This window comes from Schistocerca serialis, chromosome 2 (genome assembly GCF_023864345.2).
Source record: "Schistocerca serialis cubense isolate TAMUIC-IGC-003099 chromosome 2, iqSchSeri2.2, whole genome shotgun sequence".
Classification (NCBI taxonomy): Eukaryota; Metazoa; Arthropoda; class Insecta; order Orthoptera; family Acrididae; genus Schistocerca; species Schistocerca serialis.
The window spans coordinates 128,776,554-128,795,542 of NC_064639.1; the positions used below are offsets into that span (position 1 = coordinate 128,776,554).

The following is an 18,989-nucleotide window of genomic DNA, read 5'->3' on the forward strand; positions in this document are numbered from 1 at the left end:
AAATGCTTTTCATGCTGTTACCAGTCTGCATTTTATATCCTCTCCACTTTGGCTATCATCATTCATATTGCTGCCCCAATAGTAAAACTCATCTACTACTTTAAGTGTCTCATTTCCTAATCTAATTCCCTCAGTGTGATTTGATTTAATTCAGCTACGTTTCAGTACCCCTGTTGTGCTTTTGTTGGTGTTCATCTTATGTCGCCCTTCCGAGACACTGTCCATTCTGTTCAACTGTCCTTCCAAACCCTTTGTGGTCTCTGACAGAACTATAGTGTCATCAACAAATCTCAAAGTTTTTATTTCTTCTCCTTGAACTTTAATCCCTGCTGCAAATTTTTCTTTTGTTTCCTCCTTGCTTGCTCAGTGTACAAATTTAATAATATCACAGATAGGCAACAACCCTGCCTCACTCCATCTCAACAACTACTTCTCCTTCATGCCCCTCGACTGTTATAACTGCTGTGTGGTTTCTGTACAAGTTGAAAATAGCCTTTCGTTCCCTGTATTTTATCTCTGCTACCATCATAATTTCAGTGTATTCCAATCGACATAGTGAAAAGCTTTGTGCAGTTTTCGAGACCGGAGCCACTACGTCTCAATCAAGTAGTCCCTCAGTTTGCCTCACAAGGGCTGAGTGCACACCGCTTGCCAACTGCGCTCGGCAGACCAGATGGTCGTCCATCCAAGTGCTAGTCCAGCCCAACAGTGCTTAACTTCAGTGATCTGATGGGAACCGGTGTTACCACTGCAGCAAGACCGTTGGCCTCTTGCTTACCAGGTGAAATAATTCCGTCATGACTGACTGTCCCAAAGATCTCAATAAATCTGTGGAAATATTTTCTAATCCAGGGGTCTAGTTTCCACTTAGATTCTTCAGTGCATTGTCAAATTCTAGCATCCTTGTGTCTCTCGTGTAATCTTCACCTACTTCCTCTCCTCTTTGTATAGTATGATTGTCAAGTTTCTTTTATAGATAGCTTGTATATATTCCTTTCAGCATTCCTTTCTTTACTGAATACTGTCTTGCCATCTGAACTGCTGATATTTCTGCAGCTCTTCTCTTTTCCCCAAAGGTCACTTTAATTTTCCTGTATGTGGAATCTATATTTTTCTCCTGCATGTTTCTACAGCCTCACATTTGTCCTCTACTCATTCCTCTAGGCATTTTGCGCTTGATGCCCTCCTGAGTGGTCCCCACCCAGAGAACGAAATGGGGGCTATTTTATCTTTGGAATATTTTACCCAACAGGATGCTGTCATCACTAAGACATACAGGTAGAGCTAAATACCCTTTGGAAGAAATAAATGCTGAAGTTTCTCCTTGCTTTCAGTCGTTTGCAGTTCCAGCACAGAAAAGCCATGTTGGCTAATGTTACAAGGTCAAATCAGTCACTCATCCAGATTCTTGCCCTGCAGCTACTAAAAGGGCTGCTGCCCCTCTTCAGGCAACCTCAGCCTGACGTCTCCACAGATACTCCTCTGTTGTGGTGCCACCTGAGGTACAGCTATTTGTATCATTTGTGGACCCAGTCCCCCCATGTCGACGAGGTCAGTGGTTCACAGGGGGCAATATAATTCTGTTAAAAGGAAAATACACCATAAAATTATTAGACAGAATGCTTCTTATTCTAAGGTTTGAGTGACCTAGACTCGATTCTTACAATTCCCAACCTATCGTTCTTTTCCTCCCTGGGAAAGGAACTAACAGTTGGATTAGTGCTTTCAGTTTTAACAGTATGGATCATCAATATGGGAATTTATACAGGAGCAACATGAATGCAGACCATAATGAACAAAGAAGTCACGAGGCAACCTTTTGCAGCTGTGGTTGTTGATGATGATAAGTATTAAATGACCCATTCAGGTGGTCATCTTTGAAGTGATCTCCTTTCCCTTTTTTGTTTTTGTTTTTGTTTTGTTGTGATGTTCTGCATCTAAATTGGAATGTGATAGGGAAGCAGAAGGAAGGGAGAGAGTTGTAATGTAAAATCAGATGTCAAATTTATTAATGTAACGGAAATTTATATTGAGATCTGCTGTTTAGAATCATTGACATAATGGTTTTTTTATTATTTTAAAATAACATCAGTGATTTTAATAAGCAATTAAATTAACTTGTTTCATCACTGTAATGATGATTTCATGCTTATTTTCTTCACACTTTAAAGATTACTATTTCCTTATTTCCGCAGAAGTAAGAAATGCATCCGTGGAGTCACTGTGTTCACTGGCAATGAACAATCCACAGTTTGCACTAATGTCTTTGGACTTTCTTGTGGACATGTTTAATGATGAGATTGAAGAAGTTCGGCTTAAAGCTATAGATAGTCTTACAAAGATCAGCAGACACATTATATTACGGGAAGATCAGCTGGAGACAATTCTTGGTGCTCTTAAGGTAATGTACAAATAATGTCAATTGAACTGCAAAAGATGATATATTGTTTTGGTTCATTTAGATTTTTTGTTGAATAACCATAACATTACAAAGAAGTCTGCAGCATTTGAAGAGTCAGTCACACCTGGTCAGTTTGGCCAGAAATAAGTTTATAAATCTAACATTCGTTTTCTAAAACAGGGTCATTGTTATGTTCTTGGTGTTTTATTTCTGCTATTCTGTTCACACTGGCTGATGTTATTCCGTTATTCCTCCTTGCTTTTTTCTTCATATATTAATACAGGGTGACAATTAATTAATAACATTTATATTTAGTGCATTTTATTTGTGTCAAACTTTCAACTTCAGATTGAAGTAATAGGTAAAAATATAGGAAACTAACAAACATTGCCTATTTTTTGAAAATTACAGCATTAGATATCCTCCATGAATCATATATATTCCTGACAGAACTAATACTTTGTTCATAATTTGTGGAAGTGTATTATTTGATATCAATTGAATTTCATTTCTAATGGCTGCCTTTAGGTCCTCTTTGTTGTTTGGTTTATTGAAATATACTTTAAGTAACCCCATAAAAAGAAGTTCGGTGCAGTTAACTCTGGGGTACGGGTAGGCCATTCATTGTCACCAAACCTTGAAATAACTTGATAAGGAAATGTCTGTTGCAATAATTTCCTTGTTCAACTGTCTTGCTGTCCCCAAAACTGGGGTTTCAGTGTTGTAACTCAAGAGTAAAACAATATCTAAACATTTATCTGTTGTGTGTGCCATGAACAATTACAGTAACACCATTTTCATTTTTTTAAAAAAGAATATGAGTTTTTTGTCCATGATCTTGATATTGCACATCATACTCTTACACTACATAGATGGCTTTCATGAATCTCACATTTTTGTCCAGTCCATAACTTCACATTTGTGTAATTCATGTAACTGGGTGAATGGAGGTTTACTTCATCACATATTATGAGCCGCTCTCCAAAATTCTCATTGTCTAAGTTTAAGCCAATTGTATTGTTGCATAAAAACAACTTTGAAAATCAGCTATCTCAACTTGTGAGATAGCTGAAGTTTGTAAGGATACAAGTTCAGATCTTGTCTCAAGATGTTGCACACTGTGTCTGTGTTGAACCAATTTCTTGTAATAAACTTCTTGCACGTTTCTTTCCGCTGTTTGTGGTTACTACTCTTACGCTTTCAACGGTTTCTTCATTGCATACAGATCAATGCTTACTTATTAGGTTTAGCATCAGTTAAACTGTCACTGGTTCTGTGAGATTCAACATATCCCAGAACTGACTTTTGAGAAGGACATACACACACACACACCAAATGTAACGGGAAACCTTCTTTGAGTAATAATAACTGAAAAATTGCTTGAAATAAAATTCCACTATTGGTCCTCACTGTTGTGTGCCCCAAATTTCCATGTTACACCACTAAATTTTGCAAATATTGGTCTTTTTTTCATCTGAAAGGAAGTAGATAAAGAAAAACAAATTGGTACCATATATAATGTTCAATGTAAATGTGGTCATTAATTAATTGCCACACTGTATTAACTATCATTTTGTTTCCTGCAAGAAACAAACACTTCATGCATTTTCCTTGTCCTCAACCAGCACTTGAGTAGCTTTTTACTAATGTTGTGGATAATGCTGTTTATCATGAGTTGTATCCAGTGAAGATGTTACTACATTGGAACATAATTTTTGGATTGACATAGTTTGATAAAAAGGATAGATTGCTACTCACCATACAGAGGAGATGTTGAGTGGTGGGTTGTGAATGTGTGTGTGTTTTCTTCTTGAGAGGTAGGCCTTTTGACTGAAAGTTAAAATGTGTAGCAGTCTTTCCATTGTACCTGTCTGTGACTTAAGGTCTCCTCTATATAGTGAGCAGCAGTAGTGTATTGTATTAGTTTTTTGAGATGTCATATATGAGTGACCATTTAAGCTTTCTGCAACTTCCTCCATTTTCATCATCAGTAACATCATAACAGATGCTGTGATTGTATTTTGTATTTTATAAGTGGCTGAATTACATTGAAATATCATTCAGCAGTCACAGAAGTTACTTATGCTACCAGAGATTATTTCAGTATCTGTGACGGAGAAATGCATAGTGCCACTGGTTTCGTTAGTAAGCAAATACTTGGCATATTTCTCTGTAGTAACAGGTGCATGCTACCATGAAACAGTAGAGGCATAGCCACTATCTTAATGAAAGTTGTTGTTGCAAAGTCAGATCTCACCATCTTCCTGGATGACTGAATTGAAAAAGGATGATGCACAGGACAGGGCATTTGATCTATTTTCTGGCTACCCAAGATGATAAGGAATATGTTAGTCCTTGTAAAAAACTGTCTTGATCTCAGGGTTACTACAAAGGAAAGGAGCAGGGTGCTTATACAGATATGCCTACTTTGATACATTTCTTAGCTTTAATATTGGATCACATCAAATCATTTTCTGCATTTGTACAATCATGTTTTTGGTGTAGATGCTGTTGCTGTTATTACTTCAGCTTATAGTATCACAAGTTCATCCTCCTTTGTGTATCCACATCATTCACATGGTCTTTGGTCCAAAGACTGCTTTGATGCAGCTCTCCATGCTACTCTATACTGTGCAAGCCTCTTTAACTCTGAATAGCTACTACAACCTGCATCCTCCTGAATCTGTGTACTGTATTCAACTCTTGGACTCCCTCTATGATTTTTACCCCCCACACTTACCTCTAGTACTAAATTGGTTATCCCTTGATTTCTCAGAATGAGTCCTATCAACCGATCCCTTCTTGTAGTCAGGTTGGGCCATAAATGTCTTTTTCTCCCAAATTCCAGTCAGTACCTCCTCATTAGTTACGTGATCTACCCATCTTCAGCATTCTTCCGTAACACCACATTTGAAAAGCTTCTATTCTCTTCTCGTCCAAACTGTTTATCGTCCATGTTTCACTTCCATACATGGCTACACTCCATACAAAATACTTTTACCTAGCACTTAAATCTATATTTGATATTAACAATTTTCTCTTCTTCAGAAATGCTTTTGTGCCATTGCCAGTCTACATTTTATATCCTCTCTACCTCGGCCACCATCAGTTATTTTGCTGCCCAAATAGTGAAACCCATCTACTACTTTAAGTGTATCATTTCCTCATCTAATTCCCTCAGCATAATCTGATTTAATTTGACCACATTCACATCTATAATACAGTTACTGTAACCTCGATGAGTTGATCAATTTAGTCGGCTGTTATTTTACAATATTAAAGACAACAGATGCATTGAATAAAGATAGGATTTAAAATTACAAATTTAAAAGTATACCGGGTGATCAAAAAGTCAGTACAAATTTGAAAACTGGATACACATGCTTGGAATGACATGGGGTTTTATTAGAACCAAAAAAATAGAAAAGTTAAAAAAATGTCCGACAGATGGCACTTCATCTGATCAGAATAGCAATAATTAGCATAACAAAGTAAGACAAAGCATAACAAAGTAAGACAAAGCAAAGATGATGTTCTTTACAGGAAATGCTCAATATGTCCACCATCATTCCTCAACAATAGCTGTAGTCGAGGAATAATGTTGTGAACGGCACTGTAAAGCATGTCCGGAGTTATGGTGAGGCATTTGTGTCGGATGTTGTCTTTCAGCGTCCCTAGAGATGTCGGTCGATCGCGATACACTTGCGACTTCAGGTAACCTCAAAGCCAATAATCGCACGGACTGAGGTCTGGGGACCTGGGAAGCCAAGCATGACAAAAGTGGCAGCTGAGCACATGATCATCACCAAACGACGTGCACAAGAGATCTTTCACGCATCTAGCAATATGGGGTGGAGCGCCATCCTGCATAAACAATGTACGTTCCAGCAGGTGTTTATCAGCCAGGCTGGGGATGATGTGATTCTGTAACATATCGGTGTACCTCTCACCCGTCACGGTAGCAGTTTTGCTGTCCAGCGCCATTTGTCGGACATTTTGTGAACCCCCACCCCCCACGCCCGCTCCCAAATATAACTCCATGTCATTCCAAGCATGTGTGTCAATTTTTACCTCTCTATCTACATTATTCGATGGTTTATTAAGTTTTCAAATTTATACTGACTTTTTGATCACCCGGTATTCTCATATGGCATGATTGGGTGGAGTCCCGAAAGAGGGAAATTGACCCATATCAGTCAAGTCTTTCAATTGTATGGTACTTCAGGTGAAATGTGTGCTCCTAACCTATCCCCTAGAATAAGGTGACATAGAGATACAATTTATTAGTGGAAACACGGACCCTAGCTTTTGAAACTGTTAGTTCCTCCGTCAGAGAGGAAAGAAAGATAGGACTGCAGTATAAGGGGGCCATTGCTTATGAGGATAAGGGACCAACTCTCTGAAGCAGGAAATAATATTATCGTAAAGCTAGGATTAATGTTTTCACTTTTAAAGTGTGTATTGACAGTGCTTCAATTTTTGTCCTAGAGGTAACTACTGAAGTACTGATCAGCCATTCTCTGTCTTTGTAATTTTGTAGTTTTCTACAGTGAATTATCTGCATCCACCCTGTAAAAAGGAAACCAGAACAGCTGAAAGTAGGGACTCACAGTGTAGATTATTTGAATAAATTAACTTGGTAAGATAGTTTGGTGGTACCTGGGATGACTAAATCAATCATCTGATGGTGAAAACAAATGGAGGCTCAAGAGAAGTCGTGATAACAGTTTAGTGAATTTTTTTATCTCCTGCACCATTTGTACATCCTTTTTATTTTATTTTTTTCACTTATCGCTTTGTTTTTCATCTTCCAGTGAAAGAACACAGAATACCACCTCCAAAAGTATGAGTATGACACTTTTCTGTTTTTCTGTTGTTATCTATATACATAAATGATTGGTGAACAGGGTGGGCAGCAATCTGTGGTAGTTCACTGATGATGCTGTGGTGTACAGTCAAGTGTCAAAGTTGAGTGACTGTAGGAAGATACAAGATGACTTAGACAAAAAGGACCTTGGTGCGACCTGTTTGTGAATACTGCTTGAATGTTTGTGATCCATATCAGGTTGGATTGAAGGAAGACATTGAAGTATTTCAGAGGCAGGCTGCTAGATTTGCTTCAGAGGCAGGCTGCTAGATTTGTTACCGTTAGGTTCTAACAGAATGTAAGTGTTACTGAGATGCTTTGGGAACTGGAATACTAGTGGGAAAATTTAGAGGACCGGCATTTGAAGCTGACTGCCAAATGATTCTACTGCCACCAACATACATTGTGTGTAATGACCATGAAGATAAGATACGAGAAATTAAGGCTCATTTGGAGGCATATAGAGGGTCCTCTTTCTCTCGCTCTATTTGCGGCTGGAACAGGAAAGGAAATTACTAATAGTGGTACAAGGTACCCTCTGCCACGCACCGTATGGTGGCTTGCAGAGTATCGATGTAGATGTGGCAGAATAACTGTGATAAACAGGAGTAACAAAGACAACCATTTATTAAAATAATCTACAGAAAAGTATGTTCAGCTTTTGCTTGCAGGAAAGCCGTGACATTGATGTAAAGTTCTGAAAATAGTTTAACTTCACACAGCAGTTGATTGCTGACTAATCTAACCGAATTTCAATATAGACTGTAGTTTAGAGTGTTTAAGTTCAGTCCACCGATAAGTAAGTACTTTTGACTATCATCTTTACTTATGTCTGACACTCGGCATAATCAGTCTGACAACAGGAACTGGTTGGCACTGTGCATAATTTGTAGGCACCCCCTAACAATAACACTGTGTGCCACATCTAGTGTATTGTAATTTGTTTAAATTTTAACTACACTACACAATTTTGTTTTTCTTTGTAGGATTTCTCCATTGATGTGCGGGAAGGACTACATAAGATGCTTGCCTCATGCCGCCTCTCCAGCAAAGGTTGCTTACAGATGTGTGTTGAAGCACTGTTGGAAAACTTGAAGAAATACCCAGTTGTAAGTTTCTTCATGATTCTGTAAAATAAGGGTTTTTGTAAACTGGATATATATTGTTGAAAATAACAATCATAACGTGGAGTTGTAAATATTGCCTGGACACTCAGAATGGGCATCTATATTCAGCCGTATTTTAATTGGTTCAGCTTAAATCACCAACAAAAGTGAAATCTAAAATATTTGTAATGTATCTTTTTATTTTGTTTGCTTCGTCTTCATATTGTTTTATAATGTCAGCACGTGAAAAGTCATGGTGGGATAGATATGAATACAAATATGCATATAAATCGACACTATGTCTAATATTTTATAATACCTCAACACAAAATAAACAACATTGCCCAGTTACTGAGGAACGATTTCTAATGGAGTTTTAGTGCACAAATGTTTTTTTTTTATCCTGAAGTCTGTCATAGTGCTGCGACAAGTTTTATCAACTGGATGATCAGTTTATTAAATACATGATTTTGCGCTTCACCAAAAAATGTGTTTGAGGGACGATAGTAAAGAAACAGAATTGATACTGTCCATTTGAGTCTACACGTGTCTACTCATTTGATATGTCACTCCAATCTTTCTACACATTTTTGCTTTCCCTGTGAGTGTAACAGTTCTTCTGCAGTAAACTGTTCATCTACTGTCATTGGATTGGTGGATTTTTATGAAACTTTTCACAGAATAAGAATAAAGTTCTAAGATCAACATTTATATGTCACAACAAATAAATCCTTAATATCTTGGGTATTAAACTGATATTCAAGCTCTGAACAACTTGGACAATATTGGAATTAAAAGTAAGTGCCACAGAGCAGGAATGGAAGAGCAGATTTATATAAGAAGAGAAGTTGGAGCACATATTTCTCTCTCTCTAAAGGGATTAAAGTATCTTGTGAAAGGAAAAGGGAAATGTGTCTGTTGGCAAGAACAAGTGAAGGTCCAGTAGTAGTTACACACTAGAAAAATTACTAAGAAAAGTCATTTTAAAAAAATCAAAGAATGTGCACATAATGTCAGAAATCAGTAATTCCAACATTTGACTTAAGGCTGTATGGAATGTAGTCACATGAGAGACAGGACAGGTAGCCACAGAATGGAATAATATCACTTCTGAATGGGATGGATGGGCTATAAATGATATGTTGCAGGTAGCAAATGTGTGTAATAAACGTTTGTGATGTTGACAGTGTTTCAGAAGAGTACGTAAGATTTGTTCCCATATAATAAGCTCTGTCTTATTTGAAATATGTAATGCATCACTAAATCAAGGTATTTTTCCAGAGAGACTGAAATGTGCAATTATCAAACACCTCCATATGAAAAGTGATAGGAGAGATGCGAATAACTACCAGCCTGTTTCACTGAAGACATCATTTTTCAAATTATTTTAGAAGGTGGTGTATTCTAAAATAGTATCTCACATGAGCAAGAATAATATTCTCAGCAAATCACATTTTGGATTTCAGAAAACTTACTCTGCTGAGAAAACCTTTTACATGTTCATTCACCAAGTTTTACAAGCGTTAAATAATAAAATAGTGGCAGTTAGTATTTTCTGTGACCTATCTGAGGCATTTGACTGTGAATCATAGTATTCTCCTAGAAAAATTGAAGCTTTGCTGGGCTGGTGTTAAAGCCAGCCAATGGATAATACGATATCTAGCCAAAAGAATGCAGACAGCTGTACATAGTAATTCAACCAATGAAGTAGGGGCTATTATTCCAACTGAGGAGAAACCACATATGGGGTTCATCAAGGCTCAACCTTACACCCACTATTGTTCCTCATATGTAAACGATCTTCCGTCGAATGTACAACAAGGAGCATTAGTTGTTTTTGCACATGACACTAGTATTGCAATCAGTTCAAGAATACATACCGAAATGGAAGAAATGATAAACAATGTTTCTAAAAGTATCATTGATTGGTTTTCTGCAAATGGTCTCGCCCTTAGTTTTAAAAAGATCAGGCATATTCAGTTCTGCACATTTAGGGGCACTACACCAATTATAACAAATGACAATGAAATAAGAAATAGGGTGGAAATGTCAAAATTCTAAGGTCTCCACACCAATGAGAATTTAAATGCGAAAAAGCACATTTTGTAACTCCTAAAACAACTTGGTACAACCACATTTGCACTTAGAATCATTGCAAACCTTGGGGCGAAACAAATCAGGAAGTTGACATATTTTGTACATTCTCATTCATATGGAATAATGTTCTGGGGTAACTTATCTTTAAGAAAGGCAGTCTTCATTGTTAAAAAATGTGCTGTAAGAATAATTTATGCTGCTTATCCATGATTGTCTTGTAGAGATTTGTTTAAGGAATTGGGAATTCTGGCTGCTGCTTCACAGTACGGTACATTTATTCCTTTATGAAGTTAGTTGTAAATAATTCACTGTAGTTCAAAAGGAACAATGATGCACATAATTACAATACCAGAAGGAAAAACAACGTTCATTGCTCCATTTTAAGGTTTCCTGTAGCACAAAAAGAGTGCACAGTGCTGCAGCTAAAATTTTTGATAACTTACCCAGTGGTGTAAAATGTTTGACAGGCAGCAAAAACAAACTGAAAAAGTCTCTCATTGACAATTCCTTCTATTCCGTAGAAAATGTTCTATTGCTGTAATGTGTAAAAGGCAGTGGGTGGGAATTACTAACTGATGTCTGTATATATTTTTTAAAACTTATAAATGTTCAGGACATAGCCATCTTTACAAATTAATTTGCAATATGGATGTAAAGTGATCGTTCCATGTCATTATGATTTATCATACAAATGATCCCCGTGGAACATGAAATTAACTAGCTAACTCCTTTTGAAAACCAGAAATATTATTATTTTTTATGTTAGCTGTTCGCCATTTCATATGTGTCATTTAGATGATTTCTGCTCTTTCCTTGTCACTTGGAATTAAAAGTTTCATACAATCAGTTTAGATGTGATGAATAAGAGTTGAACAGTGTACAGCAGAGTGATTAATTATTGTAACATGATGATAATATTTGGATCTGGGGTTTTAAACCAATATCTGAATTACAAATAATTTTATGTATTTTAAAAATACCTTAGTTGAAGGTAAGGATTCTGCAGTAGTATGTATTAAACCATTCAATAATTGGCTGTGTGGACAAGTACATACATCAGAGAAGGATGAGGATATTGGAACCCCATTAGCATTCTACCTAATAAAACGTGGTGTTGTATATACTGAATTTAATAGTGTTTTATTTTGAGGACAAAGGAATTTGAATTGTTATCAGAAATCTTCCTTCCTTACAAAACTCTAGCAGTTGCAGAGTGGTAACTAAAACCAAATGCTGGAGAAAAGCAGGGAACACATCTTGTGTGATACATGCAACAGCTGAACTAGATGCTCATGTAGCCTCTGAGTATTCAGTTATATGCATTGACATTGCTGTTGCCTAGATGCTATTTTAGATAGCTTTCCAGTGTGTGTGCCGTGTTTGAGAATCTGTAGCCCCTGTGTCATTAATGAATCTAGTACATAATTAAATGCTGGTTATGTTACAGGATCGCAAGTCTACTTGGTGTTGCCTGCAGAAAGTTGGGCAGCAGCACCCAGAGTTGACACTAATTCTTGTGCCAGAACTGCTTGCCATACATCCATTCTTTGATATGCCAGAACCAGATGTTGAAGATCCAGCTTGTATCCTTGTCAGAAGAAACACTGTTATTTATCTTTACTGCTACCACCACAATAATTAATGGTAATACCACTGCTAATATTAGTGTGCACCATTTATAGTGAATAATCCATATATTGATGATTACTGTTTGATTTGGGCGTATGACAAGGGAACATTGCAAAAATTCAGTGATCACATGAGCAGCATCCTTCTTAACATTTAAGTTTTTTGTGATAATGGAGGAAAGCTACCTTTCTTTGACATTATAGTTACACAGTCAGCTTGACCTTTTGGTGTATTGCAAAATGATGCACATTAGGTGACAAGTGTATCGAAGTCATTTGATGTAATTTTTATTAGAATTATTTTGATTATTATACTGCACTTTATGTCATTAGTAGTTCCTTTGACAGTTTTGAGAGCAACATTTTGCAAACCACACCCTTAATTTCTGATTGTATCATTTCACCCCTTCCCCATTTTTTCTTTGCATCGTTGTCTTTTCCACCATTTTCAGAAAAACCTCTGAACTCATTTTTGTCTGTCCACTCTGCCTTTTTCTTTAACGCAGTCATGAAACCGTTTTGCCTCTGTTTTCTCTTGGGCAAAATAGCCAAAGATTCTTTTATTAAACTGCCTCTATCAACACTCAGTAAATACCATTGAAGTAATATTATTCTCTTCCTCTTTAATTCTTTCATTTGATCTGCAGTTTGTTTCAGTTGTTTGTTATGTGTTAATTTAATCTTTCATTATGGTGCCCAAATTGTTCACAGTACATTCCTTTTTCTCCGTGGGGATTTCCAGTAGTCACCTCCAGTGTTTTATGTTGCATACAAATATGGAGATTTGCCGACTTCTGCTACTACCACTGAGATTATCATTATAGCCTGACAAATGTCCAAATAAATAAAAGTATTGAATTTCCGTCTTTCAAAATTTTGCATGCAACTTTTATAAGACAAATTGAATATATGTGTGATTAATTTCTCAGTCATATAAATGCTATACCAGAACTAATATTTTACATTATTTTAAGTTGAAAAACATGAGTGATATGTCAAATTAAATGTAATCCCTAAATTACAGGTATTTTGATTGCAAAAATTGTTATTATAAAAAGAAATCTGGCCATCATTAATAGTACCTTTAGAAGTATTGTACCTTCCGAAACAATGTTGTCATTTTGCTCATGCACAGTGCAGTAATTTAAATTTATTTCATCCAAATGGATCAACGCTTCAGTTGTGTGAAAATTGCCAAGACCATATATTTCTTTAATATTGAGTTAGATGTAAGTATTCTCATTCTCGTGCTAAACGCCGCACAGCATTGTCCTACAATGTTGCAGTTGTTTGAAGAACACACACACAAGCATTATTGTTATCTCCGAGATACAATGCCTCATCTAGTTCCTGCACTCAAGGTATGTTTTAATCAGATTTATTATACAGTTTCTGTCATAGTATGATTTGTTGATTAGTCTGGTATTTGGATTGTGTATTATTATATTTTCATTATTAGTTTCTTGACATTTGTTTTCATGCAATTTATTCGTAGCGTAAACTTCATTGTTATTCTCTTACAAGAGAGAGAACTTTTTTGATGTTCTGGATGCCTTATGGAGGACAGTGATGCACATAACACAGTAATGAAAGAATTCAATGTTTTGTTTTAATTGAACTCTATTGTGGTTCTCCAGTTGATTTTTCTTTGTCTTTTCTTTCTAATAAATTTATCTTCAAAATGAGAGTGAAAAGGAGTCTGGTAGGGGAGTATGAAAATAATGTTATCCTCATTTTTCTTTTCTTTTGAAATGATGAAATGCAAACAGAATACTACCTGAAAGTGTAAACATGCTACAATGATGTGACAACACAACTGTTCATTAAACATTTCTTATTCACCTTACTTTGTTATCTCAGAATGGTAAACCATATTAACTTGCAACCATACATTTTTTACATGCTATCATTTAACTTAGAAAGATGAAGGCTGTCAGGAGTTCTTAATGACTCCATTGCAATGGGAAAGAAAGGCTTTTACATGTGCATATCAATCTCAATTGCCGTTTTACCTTCAATAAAGACAGATTGATGATTATGATATTGAAGTGAGTAGGAAAGAGAGTGCCTGATTAGATGATATATTTCACATTTAAAGGTGTAAGAACCCTTAGGCCTTTCAGCCATAATTTTGTATCTGTCCCACGAATGCTCAGTTAAAGATCTCATTCAGTACAGTTGTGACCACCTATGTTTAATTATATGCTCACCAGCTATTGGTAGGGATTTTGTTAGCAGTTACAGAAGCATATTGGATAATACACTACCATAATTAACTGGAGGAGGCATTAGATGTGTTGAAAAGAACCAGAGATACTCATTAGCATCTGTGGGATGTTGAGGGGAAAAGCATTATTATTCCTTTGTGTGGTAAACCCATTAAATCGCAATAATTTGAGTCACATGATGCCTAAAACAATGGATGCTTATAAATGTGTTTGAATGGAATCAATTTTTTGATGTGTCATTGGTGGAAAAGAGGTGAAATTCATCAACACACACACATTTACAGTTAGAATTTTTATTTTATTGCTAAAAGTTGGAAAGTTTGAGTACCACACTAAAGTACGAGTATTGAGAATGACTTGATTTTGGTCCATTGTCACAATCCCGTTAAAGACAATCAATAGAAACAAGCTAGGCTGAATGGTGGTGCAGTTTTTGCAAAATTGTGAGAAAGAGCAACCATTATCACTATTTCCACATATTTGTTTTCCCAAAAATGAAAATGTTAACTGTGAGTATCCTTTTTATTCCCTGGAAGTCACTACATCTCTCTGTGAACCATTCCTGAACAACTATCACAAGAAAACATATCTTTCACTAAGGAGTTTGAGAGGATGCACTAGCAGATATTACTTCTAGGGAAATATTTGAAGATGCTGTGGAGGTAATTTTTTAGAAAATATTGTATTTTCTCATATGTTTTGTAGTGACCATTCTATATTTCTGAATAGCTTTCCCACTGGCAATTTTGAAGACTTTAGCAGCTGTTCTGGCACTAGAACAACACAGAAGTTCCTATTTTTACTACTGCTGATAATTGTAGTGGTCAAAGTTGCCCACCCACAATAATGTATGCGAATGATGGTAAAAAGGTAAAACCAGAGTATCATAATCGACAGAAACAGATTACGGAAGAACGTAAATCATATGACAAAGTATGATGGCAGATAAGATTAGGCTGTAAAACATTATAGTATAGATCGTTTTGAGGAGTATTCTATGACCTGAAGTGTGGTAATGATCAACAGTAATGAAGATGTGATCAGATAATTTTGTATCTGAAGTTCATCTCACAAGTAAAAGCAAAACAATTGTAGAATAAATGGTGCCAACATAAGTTTTGTGAATCTGGGAACTGCAACTTCACTTGCTTCCACTGGCTGGCCTCTTACAAAGTACACTTCACTACCACAAGTTTTCCTGCTATGTCAGGAAATAAGAAAATGAGAAAGAATAATATTATTGAGCTAGATTATCCTGAAAATGAAAAGCTTTAGTCTTTAAAATACTTTAATTGGACTGACCATATGTGACCACATACTCCCATAAAAATGGTTTTGGTTCCCTCCTCCTCCTGTATTCTGTATACAAATGGTTAGCCTTTTACTAAAACGATACCTTTTTAGATTTCCTAGGACTCGGATTGATCGGATTGAAGACTTTGTTTCTTAGTGCTTTAATTTTCCACTTTGTCAGTTCGTGCAGTAAATCACATAAGGAAATGTGAACATTTGGCCACTCTAAAATAACAGGAATTCCACCAAGTGGTAACTGTCATTCAGAGACTGTAACTTCATACATACTTTTTTAAGATTTGCGTCAGTGGTTTAATTTGTATGTTTGTTTGTTTATTGTTTTATAATTTGGTTGCTGTACGTACTTACAGCCAGTAACTGTGATGTTACAGGTGGGAGGATCCTCTGGTGTTCGTGAGGTAGTTGCAGATGAGGAAGCCAATGCCACTGCTGTTAGATTTCTGGAAGCAATGGTTTCCCGACTCGAAGCTGCACGTCGAGGTCCTGCTCGTGTGCGAGCGGAGCTGTTGGCTGCTGCTCAGAGAGACCTTGCAAGGCTGGCAGAGGTGTGTTCACAGTGCACCTTTTCATGGCCATCTCCTAACTTTATATACATCAGCAATGTTTCCAACAGGACCTTTATTTAGGGACTTCAGTTTTTTGTTCACATGAAATATTACTCCCATATTATGTTGGATGGAACTTGTTTAGGTATAAGACACTAGAGATGTCACTATTATGTAAAATATGCATTTGCATTCTACAAAACATATGGTATTATTGTAATTTTCAGTAGTAGCTTTTTTAAAAGATATTTACAACAAAAATGCACTGTCTGGGTAGGAAAATGTCATGTTTTGAAGAAGCATGAGAAAATTTATGGTCTTTATTAGGACTGACAAGCTAAATCATCACATTTCATGTCATTACATCCAAATTCCTAGCACAAGATAAGCACTTTGTGTGAACCTGTCATGATCTTCATTGAGTGTCATATATGGTAGCTTTTAACAAAGGAGCCAGTTTGTTAGAAAATTGAAGCTACATTATATTTGCACCAGACATCATTGACGGATTGGTGTATCAGTCAAACAGGAAGAAGTATAGCATGTGAAGCTGAAAAATGCATGCCTCATTGGTCCAATACAGCATCCATTTGTCTTGGAATGTTGTATCAGAGGTGTGTCATAAGATGGGTACGCCTTTGGTCTCGCCAACCTCCCAAATGTTTACTTTATTGTTAAAGTAACTAAAATGCTGAAATCCATGTATGAGGTTGGGATCATTTACGATGTGCGGTGGTACCTATCACCATTTGTTTATGTGACATGTCAAACTTTATGCTTGGCTTTAGAGAGCCAATACTGCCCATGCTTTTGGTAGTCAAAAGAAAGGGGTGTGGTACATGATTGTGTATAAGGAAATTACAAGATTACAATTGTTAGCATTTAGTAATTATAGCTCTGAATATAATGCCAAAATTTAGTTTAGGATCCTGTTTTTACTGAAAACTTTCAAAGAATAACAAATGTTTTGGAGACAAATGTTCTGTAGAAAGGTTACATTAATTTCAGTTGTATGTATCATTCATATCGAGTTCAAAACAAAAGCTGTGTTGCACTGGGCAAGGAAATACCATTCCACACAGCAGGTAAATTACGATCTAAGCCACTCAGTCAGTCAAAGAAGCAAGAAGCTTTTGGTTGATCATAGGTTTATTAAAATAACAGTTAGGTATTGCATCACACTGTAGCCTCATGACTACCCATCTACATTTGAATTCAGAGATTCAGCATCAGACTAATTTAAACGTTGCACATTTTACTTTATTTGCATGATTAAGTTATTAATTAAAATACATAACTAGCTGTTGTAGATCCAAACTTTGTAAAATGATTGTCCACATATAAAAGCATACTTTCATAGAGTAATTTGCACTTCTTACTTTGCGTCCAAGGGGTTCTGTTATAATTTGAAGTTATAATTTAAAACAAGTAACTGTCTGTTCACAGAAAATTACAGGCCTTTTTGTCTGTAATCCATATTTCCTAATGTGAAAGCACACTTCATTTAAAATTTATAGAAAGCAACAAAAAATTTCCAGAATGGAAGATAGGAGATGAGGTACTGGCAGAAGTAAGGCTGTGAGGACGGGGCATGAGTTGTGCTTGGGTAGCTCAGTTGTTAGAGCACTTGCCCACAAAAGGCAAAGGTCCCGAGTTCGATTCTCGGTTCAAGACGCAGTTTTAATCTGCCCTGAAGCAACAAAAACATTATTGGAGTAATGCCTCTTGCTACTGTCAAAAACCAATCTTCAATCTATTTTCAAGTTGTGTGCATGCATTTATACTCTTGAGTACATGGCTGTCATGATTTCAAAAAGATATTCATAAACTGTGTTCTTCAAAAAATCATACACAGCACAATGATTTCCCAAAACATGGCAGCTAGTAGCACGCATGGCGTTGCAGGAAGGGCTGAATAACATGTCCCTCTATGTATTCTCTACCTATCTGGGTTTTGGACTTTGATTCTCAGTAACTTTTCATGCAATGGAGCAGATTAGAGTACAATACACTCGGTATTCTTTGACCAGCTGATAAGCTTCTTGATTACATAAGAAACGAAACTGGTGTGCAAGTAGATATGATGGTGTCAAATAATCAGTTTAGCAGCAGTATGAGCCATAGGGCATTTAATTATTCTAGTGAGGTGACAGCACATTCAGTGGCTTGCAGATTGACAACAGATAATAGTTTTGGATGAACCAAATTTTTTTTGAACTGTAATTAGGGCTGCATAATCATTAGACGACAATTTACTACACTATGTGATCAAAAGTATCCAGACACCTGGCTGAAAATGACTTACAAGTTCGTGGCACTCTCCATCGGTAGTGCTGGAATTCAATATGGTGTTGGCCCACCCTTGGCCTTGATGACAGCTTCCACTCTCACAGCCATACTTTCAATCAGGTGCTGGAAGGTTTCTTGGGGAATGGCAGCCCATTCTTCATGGAGTGCTGCACTGAGGAGAGGTATTGATGTTGGTTGGTGAGGCCCGGCACGAAGTTGGCATTCCAAAACATCTCAGAGGTGTTCTATAGGATTCAGGTCAGGACTCTGTGCAGGCCAGTCCATTACAGGGGTGTTAATTGTCGTGTAACCCCTCCACCAGAGGCCGTGCATTATGAACAGGTGCTCGATCGTGTTGAAAGATGCAGTCGGCATCCCCGAATTGCTCTTCAACATTGGAAAGCTAGAAGGTGCTTAAAACATCAATGTAGGCCTGCGCTGTGATAGTGCCATGCAAAACAAGGAGTGCAAGCCCCCTCCATGAAAAACAACTACACAATAACACAACCACCTC

At 36.7% G+C, this 18,989-nt stretch overlaps 1 protein-coding gene and 1 pseudogene across 1 annotated transcript in view; one reads left to right on the top strand and one right to left on the bottom strand.

Moving 5' to 3' along the window:
• LOC126456820 (integrator complex subunit 4) overlaps positions 1–18,989 on the top strand; it is a 118,903-nt gene that overhangs the window by 74,735 nt on the left and 25,179 nt on the right. The window contains exons 9-13 of the mRNA XM_050092617.1: positions 2,196–2,401; positions 8,255–8,377; positions 11,919–12,054; positions 13,327–13,460; positions 16,013–16,186. Of these exons, the coding sequence (XP_049948574.1) occupies positions 2,196–2,401; positions 8,255–8,377; positions 11,919–12,054; positions 13,327–13,460; positions 16,013–16,186 (773 nt within the window). The remainder of the gene's footprint in view (positions 1–2,195; positions 2,402–8,254; positions 8,378–11,918; positions 12,055–13,326; positions 13,461–16,012; positions 16,187–18,989) is intronic.
• Positions 650–767, bottom strand: LOC126459000 (5S ribosomal RNA; annotated as a pseudogene).